Here is an 11,133-nt window from a genome sequence, read left to right as displayed (position 1 = left end):
TTTGATTTTTTTCAACTGCTAGCTCCTATGCTAGTTTAATTCGCCTTCGAAATGATTTTATTCTCTACAACAGTGAAGAAAGAACGCTTTCAATAGCGTTATTCAAGTAGCACAAAATGAAAATCTATCGTGATCGCGTGCAGTTACCGCCCTTCTGTAATTTTCGCAGTCTTTCATCTCTCCGGACTGTTACTCTAGTCTTATCATTTTCATGTTCGATCATATGTTAAATATGGGCGGCTATAGAGTTCATATTCTATTCGATGTCTCGGATGCGCGGAAGTCCATCTACGATCTGATTCAATGATCCCGATTCAGTCGTACCTTCGTCATTTTGATCGGACTCGATGTCCGATGATGGCTCGGATCAATCACTAAAAAAAAAAGATTTTCTTCTTTTATAATTACATCAAACAGTGACAAAACGATTTATTTATTCACAGAAACGTCACCATGTTTAAAATACATTTGAAATTATCTCATATTTTTGAATGTGTTACATACGTTACCTGTCACTGTTTTCGCTGGTGGCTTCCTCGCTGCAGTCCAAGTCAAGTTCTCCTTGAATAGCACTCTGTAAATCGTCGATCCTTTGAAGCGCCAATCTGAGGTCATCTCTAGCCACTTTGGTTTCAGCCTCCGCGGCTTCCAAAGATTTCTCTATGTCACGCCGAGCACGTACGGCCTCCTGCTCTCGCGATATTGCAGCACTAGCTTCGTCGCGTGAATCGCGTAAAGATCGTTGTAATCGCCTTGCCGCGTCTTGAGCGGTCTGCTCCTTCGTTCTAAGTAAGGCTGATTCAGTTTGTAACTTGTCGACGCTTTCCTTCAATCGTGCTATTTGTGTCTGTGAAAATAAAAAGGCAAATGGTTATCATCTAGTGGATTCAATTCACTTATTCAATATTCATATATTTTCGAAAAAAAAATTATATTTAGAGGATATTACATTTTTTAATTCGATATTTAATTGAAGAAATTTGATGTGAGATATGAAGTTGATATGAGGAATAGGTCATAAAATCAATAAGTTCAAATAATTCACAATTAGTGAATGATGGAATTTCAACAATAAATTACCTCTAAACGCGCTCTCGTAGTCTGTTCCAGTTCGAGTTTGCTTTCGAGCTCTTTGGCACGGAACTCCAAACGTCTCGTCGCAAGACTGTTTGCCGTAGGATCGCCAAGTTGCTCCACTGATTCTAATCTCTGTGTTAGTTCTGCCAGTTGATCCTTCAGTGATGACTTCTCCGCTTCGAGTGCAGCGATTTGCACTTGTGCCTCTTGCAATTGGCCTTGTTCCGCAGAGACTTGTTGCACTGCAGCTCGATATTTCTTCAAGACCTGCAATTGGAGAGTAACAATCACTTAATTACTTTACCTCTATATAATTTTTAATTATTAAAAATAACAGTACTATTTAAACAGTACTATTAAAAAAAATTAATTTAAAACACATTAAAAACATCAATTAAGCATGTTTTAAATTGTTTAAAACATGTTTAAAATATGTTTTTTACCAATCCTAAAAAGTAATAACTACTTTATATATATATGTATACACACACATATATATATATATATAATATAATATAATATAATATATAAAGTTGGTAATTTTACAAAAGCTATTGCGCATTTTAACCATAGAAGTCGCATTCCATGAAAATTGAAAGAGAAAGAGATTATTGATTAATTATATTATTATAAATATTAATTACTTACTGCTTTTTAAGACATGGAATAGAATGGAAAGATAACGTACCTCAGCAAGCTCTTCCTCGTTTTCTTCTAACTGAGACAACAATTCTGAACGTTCGCGATTAGCCGCATTAGCTCGTTCTTCCGCCTCGGAACGCTGTCGCATAGCTTCTTCCAAAGTTGCTTGCGTTTCATTTAGTTCTTGTTCCAATGCTTGTTTCGCTTTAATCGCTACTGCTCGGGCGCACTCTGCGTCTTCTAATTGATTTTTCAATTGACGCAATGCAGCTTTACTCGTCGAATCGCCTTTGGATCTTTCAAGCATTGTTTGTGCATCTCTTAATAATGCCTTTGTTCTCTTCAAGTCTCTCTTCAATCTGTTTAATTGCATGCGTATAACAAATTTCTGAGTTATTTTTTTATTCTTATCAACAAAGAAAACATTTTTCTAAAATAAATTAACGAGACAAAATAGAAAAAGAATGTAAAATTTTGATAATCACCTTTGCATAGTCTCAGCTTCTGCCGCACGATCGGCTCGATCTTGTTCTTCTAGAGCTACTAAACGGCGCTCCAATTCGTGCTTTTCCCTTAAAAGAATTGTCCTCTCTTCATGTTCATTCTCCAACTGTGACTCCAGAGCTTTAACTTTTTTGTGCGCGTTTCCGCGAACATCCTCCAGCTCTTCATCACGTTGCTGCATTTCTTTACGCATTTCTTTGCGCTGCTGCTCGATGCTCATCTCCAGTCTGAGTTTCGCTTGTTCGAGCAGCTGCACTTGGCCGGCCAGATCATCCAACTCTTCTTCTTGGTCCTTCGCGCGTTTCTCCAACTCGTGTTTAGCTTTCTTCAGTTGCGCAACTTCCTCTTCCGTTTTACCACCGAAAGTAAGTTCTTCTAACTCTTGAGTCAACGTACGAAGTCTTTCCTCCTTAAGCTCAATCTCTAATCTTGCATCCTATTATAATAATATACTCAGATATATATACAATATTGTATTCAACTTTCTTAATCTGGAAAAACGAGAGGAATAAAAAGAAAAATATACTCACGCTTAGATTCTGCTCCACTGTGAATTTTTCCGCGATAGCAATCTCTTTTTCCCTCGCTAATCTTTCACGTTGTGCTTTCTCTTGTCTAAGATCATTCATCAGATTTTGAGTCTCCGAGTCAAACCTAAATGTGATATTAACATAATAAATAAAGAAAACGTTTATTTTGTGATTATAATAATAAGTTTTGTATATTGTTAAAATTTACACACATAACAAATTTAAATACCATTTCGTATATCCTTAAAAATAAATACATACAGACTTAAAGATATTAAGGTTTTTAACAATATTTTGCAAGAAGAATGTTTTTTATGTATATTTGTGACACATGCACATACACGCGCGCGCGCGCGCGCACACACACACACACACACACACACACACACACACACACACACACACACACACACACACACACACACACACACACACATTCGATAATCTACTTAGGAGTTAAGAAATTAATTTAAATTTGATGTTAATTTATACCGTGAATTAATTATATTTAAAATGTATTAGAGAATGGACTGACAGGGAAAAGATTTTGGGAACATATTCAATCTCTCTGTTGTAACGAGATCAGCTTTAACCGCCAGCGGCGCGGGCTGCATTTAGATTAACAGGAAGCTATCTTCGCAAACGGTCAATCGTGATTTACAGGCACACCGGACGCGTCGCCGAACGCTGGCAGCGTTGGATGGCGTCACCGGCCTGGCCAAGTGCCAAAGACACTTGTTGCCGTGAGTGAAATGAGAATAGAGCGAGCTATCATTCGATACTCTCGTCGACTATTAGCCGCAGATTAAATTCACTAGTATATCTCAAAGCATGAGCGTCTAATTCGTGCGAAGTCTGTAATTTCGTCGACTTATATTACGAGACTCACTTGCGCTGTTTCTTTTCGAGAAGGTTGTTCCTAGCAGTCTGTTCCTCCAACAGCAATCTGATATCGTGCATCTCGCCATTCAGTTTCTGAACTCGTCGCTTCCACTGTCCGACAACTTGTCGTTGCTCTTCCACTTCTTCGTAAGCATCAGCCAACTATTTGGCGAAATAAGAAGACATTGATAAAGGTGATGCTTCTTGTCGTGACAATAGGAATAGCTTGATGTACCTTCTTTTCTAATTGTTTCTTCAATCCGACCAGTTGTTCCAAATCATCTTCGTGTTGTTGCGCCATTTTCCTCTTTGTGAATTCGAGTTCTCGGATAGCGTGCTCGTATCGTTGTCTGTAAACACCACCATCCTCGCCTTCCTCGCCATCGGAAGCGACCCCGTTCAAATCGGCAGCCCTCGCATAGAGCAGTTCCATCTCCAATCGTTCAGTAGTCTGTTGAAGATTTTTGTTAGCTTCAGTTACATCTTGTAATTCACGTTCGAGTCGCAACCGCTCCGAAGTCTCAGCATCAATCCTTTCTGCCGCCAACGTCGATGTAGAATGCTCCTCCGCAAAGTCCGCAGTCATCTCGCTCAACTGGAACAAAAAAATTATGCACATTACATAAAGGAATCGAATACGACACGCTATATGCAAACCACAGATCAACATTACTCCCGCCTCGTACTTTCTGCATTTTGCGTCTTTTAGTTTTAGATATTTCTAAAATTGAAATAAGATAAATCGTATACATTTATGGAAATTATTTTACATTACAAAGTTTTTGATAAAAATAAGCCATCGTTTTTTACAATTCTATACGTTTCATTACCTCTTGCATTCCATCCGAGGTGCGGTCCTCCGAAGCGCGGGACAAGGAGCGCCTCGAAGGACTCTTCGCTACGCTGTTTGATCTGCTGTAGTATTGATAACCACGTATCATAATATTTGTAGCGCTCTGACTTCTTCCAATTATGCCGCGAGATTTATCTCGCGTATACGGCAAACTTATCGGTTCGTCATCTATTTCATCACGGTGACCAAGACTTCGCCATTCGTTCATGATGTGATCAGTACGTTTCAAAAACTGAGAGATCTTTGACGAAAGATACGACGAGGCGGTTGACGAATCTAAATGAGACGCGGTAGGTTTGAAGGATTGCTTCACCCTCTGCCGTTCGCAGCCCAGGACAAAATTGAGACTCGCATCGAAAACAACCGGCGCTTGTTCTTTGATTAGAACATCTCCAGTCGACGGCGAACATGTGCTCTCGCGAGGATACGTCCTTCGCGGCGGAATCGAGAAGGTCGGGGATTCCAGTTGAGACAATCGGCTCCGTGAGGAAAGAACGGACGGCGATCTAGTTCCAATGGATAAGGATTTTGCGCGATAAGTAGCATTGGAAGAGATGCTACACGGGGAAGGACTTCGTATTGTGCGATTCGTATTACCAACAATGTATCCTCTGCTAGATGGTTTTTTCTGATGGCTACAATGTGGAGGCAAAGGTGGTCTTTTCGCCAAGCCCGCGGAGTTGGATAAACTCGGTAAACCATTGCTTATTGAGTCGTTTCTTTCAAGCGTTTCGTCAGAGCTGGTAGATATTAATGCGTTCAGATGCTGCGGATTATTACGAGAGGAAGAAATAGTACCTGGGTACTTTGTTGGTAGGGAAGGCATTTTAAGGAGTACTCAGGGTTAAAATCGACTCAAGGTTACTATTAGTTTAGTGTATGATTAATACAATCATTGGAACAAGAGATGGATTATCTAAGCTTTCGAAGTTGATGTTGGCATTTCAATTAGCTTTCTTTCGCAGCTTCATTTGTGTACTGTATCTAACCGAGATGCTGAAGATTCGTCACATTACTACGGCAAATTACGTAACGACGAACGACGACGAGGACACCCGTGTCGGCAAGGAGTCGCGATGCAACTGCCTCTTCCTGGGTCGGAACCGGCGGAGGCGTTCGGTGGAGGAGGTGGTCACCTCCGAGTTATTCTAAGGGGAAGGTGGCTAGAAGGAGAGGACCGGCGAGGAAATGAAGATGGAGAGAGACGTGTGAGACGGTGATTCTGGCTATTTGCCAGGTTCTCTGTAGATTTTATGAGAAAAATATTGGGAAAGAGAAACGTAGAATTAGCAATTCGATAGAAAATGTAGAAACTTGCATTTATAAAAACAGAATGGATAAAAAGAGAACAGGAAGAAAAGTTTCCGTATCGTAAAATAGGTTGAAGCGATTCCAATGTGCTAATGCGAGGACAGAAAAAAATTATCATGCGAAATTTATTACCATTAATTAGTTACTGATGTAATAAATAGTGTAGTAAATGGTTTTGTTTAATTATTTGTTGTTAAATGATAAGAAACATCAAAACGTTTCTTTCGTTATTTTCTTCAATTCTTTTTCTTATGAAGATATATTGATTGTCAGCGTTTTTATACTAGAAGTAAATCAGAATGGTAATGTAACGTACAGTCGAGTCACATGATAATAGTTGCGCACGCTCGACACGAGTCGTCTGGCATGCTTAACCCAATTGCGCGGCGTGCGTGCCGCGAATGCCTAATCGGGCAGTTTGAGCTTAATGCATCCTTCGAGACTGTCTCTATTAGTTTCATCATGCGGTCACACGCGAAATCATTGTGGTGAATAACAGAACAGAGAGGCGTAATTTACAGCACGGGTCCGATTTAAATAACGGACGTTTAAACTACTCAAGATATCTTAACCGTCGTGAGAAAAAAAATATTTCGCAATTGAAATAAATATCCACGTTGAATAATCTTGCGGCGTTAACTCACCTTTGCCTCTAGCTTGTCATTGTCATGCTTCAGGTGATTGCGTTCCTGTTCTAAACGTTCCACTTTTGCCCTGAGAAGCTCAAGCTCTTCCTATTGAAATGAAAAAAAGAAATATTTAAGATCAATTATATGGAGAATGTATGTATTATATGGAAAATATTTTTCTCTCTCACCGTTCGAGCCTTTAGCTGATCTTCGGTCCGATGGACATTCAACAAGGGCGCGACTTTCACGTACAATCTCCACCAAGGCCATTCTCGCACGGACATTAGCTTCCTTACGTTCCTTTGGATGCATCGCACTGCAAGATCTTGCAGCTGTAAGAGAATTTAATTTACAATTCGATCCGGACTGTCATTATACAGACTCATAAATTATTACTAAAGAAAGTGCAAACGGCGTGAAGACATCTACTACGTTCTATCTTTCTTTCGTTAATTACTGGATTAAAGACTTCGGAAATCTCTATAAACGCGCCGCAAATTCTTTATAAATTTAGAACCATTAGTAGGAATGAGATTGCAATTTTTAAATGAAAATTTTAATTTCTGTATTAACTGAATAAAAGAGGAAGGAAAGCGTTTTGTTTGCAATTTCTTACTCGCAATTAAAACTTTCTTTCGAAATTTTAACATATATCATACAGCATGTTTCAATTTAAAAAGAGCATAAGCGACCCACTTTCAAAGTATTGAGTTTGCGTCGCGCTAAATAGCCTCTGCATCTCGCTTGCAGCAGAATAATGTGACCTGTGAGCTTTTCGTCCCTCTGAGCTTCTAATCGTTCCAGAGTACCAGATCTGAAGAATATCTGTGAACACAAGAGTGGATATCTGTTAATTTATACTTATAAATTAATATTAACTAACGCTTAGACTGACCGGTATTTTATCGTTACGTATTTTATCATTATTTTTAATTAAATTTATTTTGCCAAATTTGTGTACAAACGAATAAGAAAAACCGCATTAAATCCGAGTTCAGAGGCGATAAATGTTAAATATGCATGGCATAGTTTTCAGCTTGCGTCTTTTATGATAATGAAAGATAAACACATATAACTTCTGGAGCGTAAAGGCGTATCGTGTACCGTGACATCTTGATTGCATTAGAGAGGATATGTTTTTACATAATACTATGCAACAAATATATAGTGGGTATTTAACGGTTACATTGGCAAAGTGACTTTCAGTCTTATAAGTTATACATTATTATGAGTTGTTGAACAAATGGCATGTTTCAAAAGATTTTAACTGAAATTTAGGTAGCGATAGTAATTTATTATATAAGTATGTAAAATTAAAGCATTAATTGAAGAAGAAAAATCTTAAATGATAATTTATGTAGTTATACTAGATTTCTAGTTCTATATGAATAAGTCAATTTTGCTGAAGTATATAAAAATTTAGGTAGGTACAAATCTAAAAATAATTTTGTTGAATTATCAAAATAATTATATAGGACACTCAAAATTAATTGCTAGTCAAAACTTTTTTTTTGCTCGTCATGCTTGTAATTATTTTGATAGTCCATATAATAAAATTATTTTCAGATATGTATCTAGTTAAATTTTTAAAAAACTTCAACAAAATTGCGAGCATTCTTTTCATTTATCTTTATCATACAAAATTTATTATCATACAAAATCGGGATTTTTTCCGCGGTATAAATCATGAACATTCGACTAGCATTGCAACTAATGCGTCGTTTATTATCTAATCAATCTTTGCGTAATCAAGCATTATCTTTATATAGTTAAAATTAACAATTATGTGAGACATAATTATCAGACGGACCTGTTGTCCATTTTCCGAGCATTTGTCATTGATTTGACAACAGTTAATACTGTTATCATCGCAAGACGTCAAATGACCTCCTCGATTAATGATATTCTTCTTTTCTGATTCGGTGAGTCTGCGACGAACGATCATCGAGTCAAAAATCTTTACGTTGTCATCTTGATCGATCCTATTGAAGTACTGCCGTTCCTTGAAATCATTCGTCTCTTTCTGATTTTGATTCTCCAGAGTTTCTTTCCATTCCACCTCATTCTCGTTGCTTATGTGGCCGCTATCCTCCGAACAGTTTCCATCCGATGTATAACCGCTGTATTCGTTCGCACTTTTAGATTCATTTTTCTTCAAGGCAGATGTTTCGATGACAGGACCGTTCGCGGGTCTTGGTTTGATTAGAATTTCCCGCGGAGATTCTTTGGAGACTTCGGCATTCTTGCAATTAAAGAAATTTACTAGATGTTCGATATCATTAGCTTTCTTGCTGACGCACTGCTTTCTTTTCATCTCCTGCGCGTCATCGACGATCGCGTCGTTTTCAATTTGAACCTTCGATAAATTGACGATTTTCCCGGAATTTGCAACATAAATCGTCTTCGCATCAGAATCCTGATTGCCTTTACTCTGTTTTTCCCAATTACGTCTCAGTTCCTGAATGGAAGTTTCCTTGGTTCTTTTCGACTTCTCAGCAACTTCTTCCGGTTTCTCACACTTTTTGATCTGATTAGATGTATATTTTTTTACATAATCTCTTTTCTTCGAATCTTCTTCCGTCTTTGTATTATCTGTAAATATAGCCATCTTTCTTCTTTTTGAGTCTTCCTCAATTCTCTCTTTGCTCTCGTCGTCAAAGTTATGATTCTTTATAATAATATTAGCTTTGCTGTCGTGCAGGGCCTCTCGATCCTCATAGACAATTTCTGTTCTACAGGGAAGAGCGACATCCACGATGTCCAAAGACATGACCGTCTCCTTAGGTTCCAAGTCGTCCTCTAGCTGTGCCATTAATCGCGCGGCTCTCTCTTCCAAGTTACTTGTCGACGTTGAAATCCTCGAGATGCTCAGCTTTGAAGCACGATCAAGGGTCTCGCGACAATTCTCGTAGATACGCTCGTTTGACGCGGCATCGAGATCAAGCTCGAAATGACCAACTGACTCTCCGACGCGATCTACTTGCGATAGATCGGCGAGAGATCGGCCGAGACCGGTAGATCGAGCTGCCGGAAGCGGTATTTTGCTCGGCCTGGCGACCGAGTTTAGCTTCGCGAATGCACCGTAAGATTTCCTGCATTGATTGTAATCCACTTTTGGCGTTTGAACGTTCCAAAGACTAGTAGATCTGCTCATAAACGTTAGATTTTTTCGCGACATTTCGATTTTCTTTCCTTTTTCCATCGATCTGCTTTCCAACGGAATTGGAATCCATCGTGGAGATGTTGCGGAATTTGTTTGATTGTCCGCAGACACGGAGTTCAAACTAACTGAACGATCTAGAGTGTTCTTTCGTTGCAACGTCTCAGGCTTCACCGGCATCTTTTCGGGTGTATAAGTGAGACCCTTCTTTAGTAATGCTCTGTCTTCTAATATCGTGCACGAGGGAGACGAGCTGACCGACTTGCAAACCTTCTTTTTGTCGTTGTTGCGCGCAAGAGATGAAACAGTTTTTGTCGAATCCGGTCGGGTTTCGCTTGGGGATCGTTTCGTAGGTTTTGAAGGCGAAGCAAATCGGGGCTTCGAGGAATCCGAATTGTTAGAACCACGACATGGCAAGTTAATCGTGTCATTAGTCATTTTGATAGATATCTTCGAGGTTATCGATGATTTTCCAGAACGAATCGGCTTGATCGGAACAATCGTGGGATTCATCGTCCGGTTTGATTGGTTTTGTTTTTTGACGGATGAAAGTGACGCTTTTGATACGTTTGGGCTACTCTTGGCCTTAATTAAAGGCGAGCCATTGCAGCTGACCGCATATTTAGATACGTTATCGAACATGATGGAAAATCTAAAGTCAGATTTGATAAAGAAATAAATCGTTACTTATAGCGAGGATAACATGATTCAATTCTAATTGTCTGTTATAGCATACTTAACTATAATCTGTTGTTATTATTAATAAATTATTCTGTTTGTCGTATTGTAGTTTACATACATTCTCTAAGCCAATTTTTTAACTAAGAATAAATTAACGATTGAGATAAATTAAATTTAAATAGCATATGTAAACATATGCATTTTGTTCTTTATCTTCAACAAAAAAATAACTTCGCAGCTCCTTCGTATTATGCTCTTTCGTATTAATGCCTTGATTTTTTCTATTTTACTATTTTTTCTCATTTATAATAGATTTGCTTCGATAAAATTTTTAATAAAAAAAATCGAAATACATCTTTTTTGTTATTATCAGTATTTCTAATTTATTAAATATTGATTAAGTACTGATTAAGTCTTGAATTAATGTTGAATCAATATCAGTTTTTATATTATTTTTAAATCAATTATATTTCTTTGAGTTTGATTTGATTAGATATTATATAAGCTAATGAGACGAAAATAAATAAAACTTATTTTTCACAGAAATAAATAGCAATAAACATATTATTCGTCTGTTCCGGTGAACTATTTATACTTTGAATTAATTATTTTAAGATTGCTTATAGACAGATCTCTTATTTACGAACATAAGGACACTTTTTGTCTGTAAACAAGCATTTATATTTATTATTTTCACCTTTTTTAACACTGTTTTATTTATAATATTGTTTTATTTATAACACTATTTTAAATCAGATTCTTCGTAATCTCTTCAGTCGATGTGAAGTAATTCATTATTTTGCGCAAACTTTATATACAAATAAACGTGCATTCATACATGTACGAACAATGTGTGTGTGTGTG

The 11,133-nt window shown here is 37.7% G+C and overlaps 1 protein-coding gene across 1 annotated transcript in view; it reads right to left on the bottom strand.

Moving 5' to 3' along the window:
* Nucleotides 1–505: 505 nt before the first annotated feature.
* The window catches only part of LOC105626599 (unconventional myosin-XVIIIa), a 49,589-nt gene continuing 38,961 nt past the window's right edge, over nucleotides 506–11,133 (bottom strand). Inside the window, exons 16-25 of the mRNA XM_012207892.1 lie at nucleotides 7,125–7,253; nucleotides 6,617–6,760; nucleotides 6,444–6,533; nucleotides 3,871–4,230; nucleotides 3,643–3,797; nucleotides 2,754–2,877; nucleotides 2,205–2,659; nucleotides 1,766–2,078; nucleotides 1,081–1,344; nucleotides 506–847 (exon numbers count right to left, since the gene is read on the bottom strand). Of these exons, the coding sequence (XP_012063282.1) occupies nucleotides 506–847; nucleotides 1,081–1,344; nucleotides 1,766–2,078; nucleotides 2,205–2,659; nucleotides 2,754–2,877; nucleotides 3,643–3,797; nucleotides 3,871–4,230; nucleotides 6,444–6,533; nucleotides 6,617–6,760; nucleotides 7,125–7,253 (2,376 nt within the window). The remainder of the gene's footprint in view (nucleotides 848–1,080; nucleotides 1,345–1,765; nucleotides 2,079–2,204; nucleotides 2,660–2,753; nucleotides 2,878–3,642; nucleotides 3,798–3,870; nucleotides 4,231–6,443; nucleotides 6,534–6,616; nucleotides 6,761–7,124; nucleotides 7,254–11,133) is intronic.

Source organism: Atta cephalotes (genome assembly GCF_000143395.1).
Source record: "Atta cephalotes unplaced genomic scaffold scaffold00005, whole genome shotgun sequence".
Lineage (NCBI taxonomy): Eukaryota > Metazoa > Arthropoda > Insecta > Hymenoptera > Formicidae > Atta > Atta cephalotes.
This window is presented reverse-complemented; position numbering and strand designations above follow the sequence as displayed.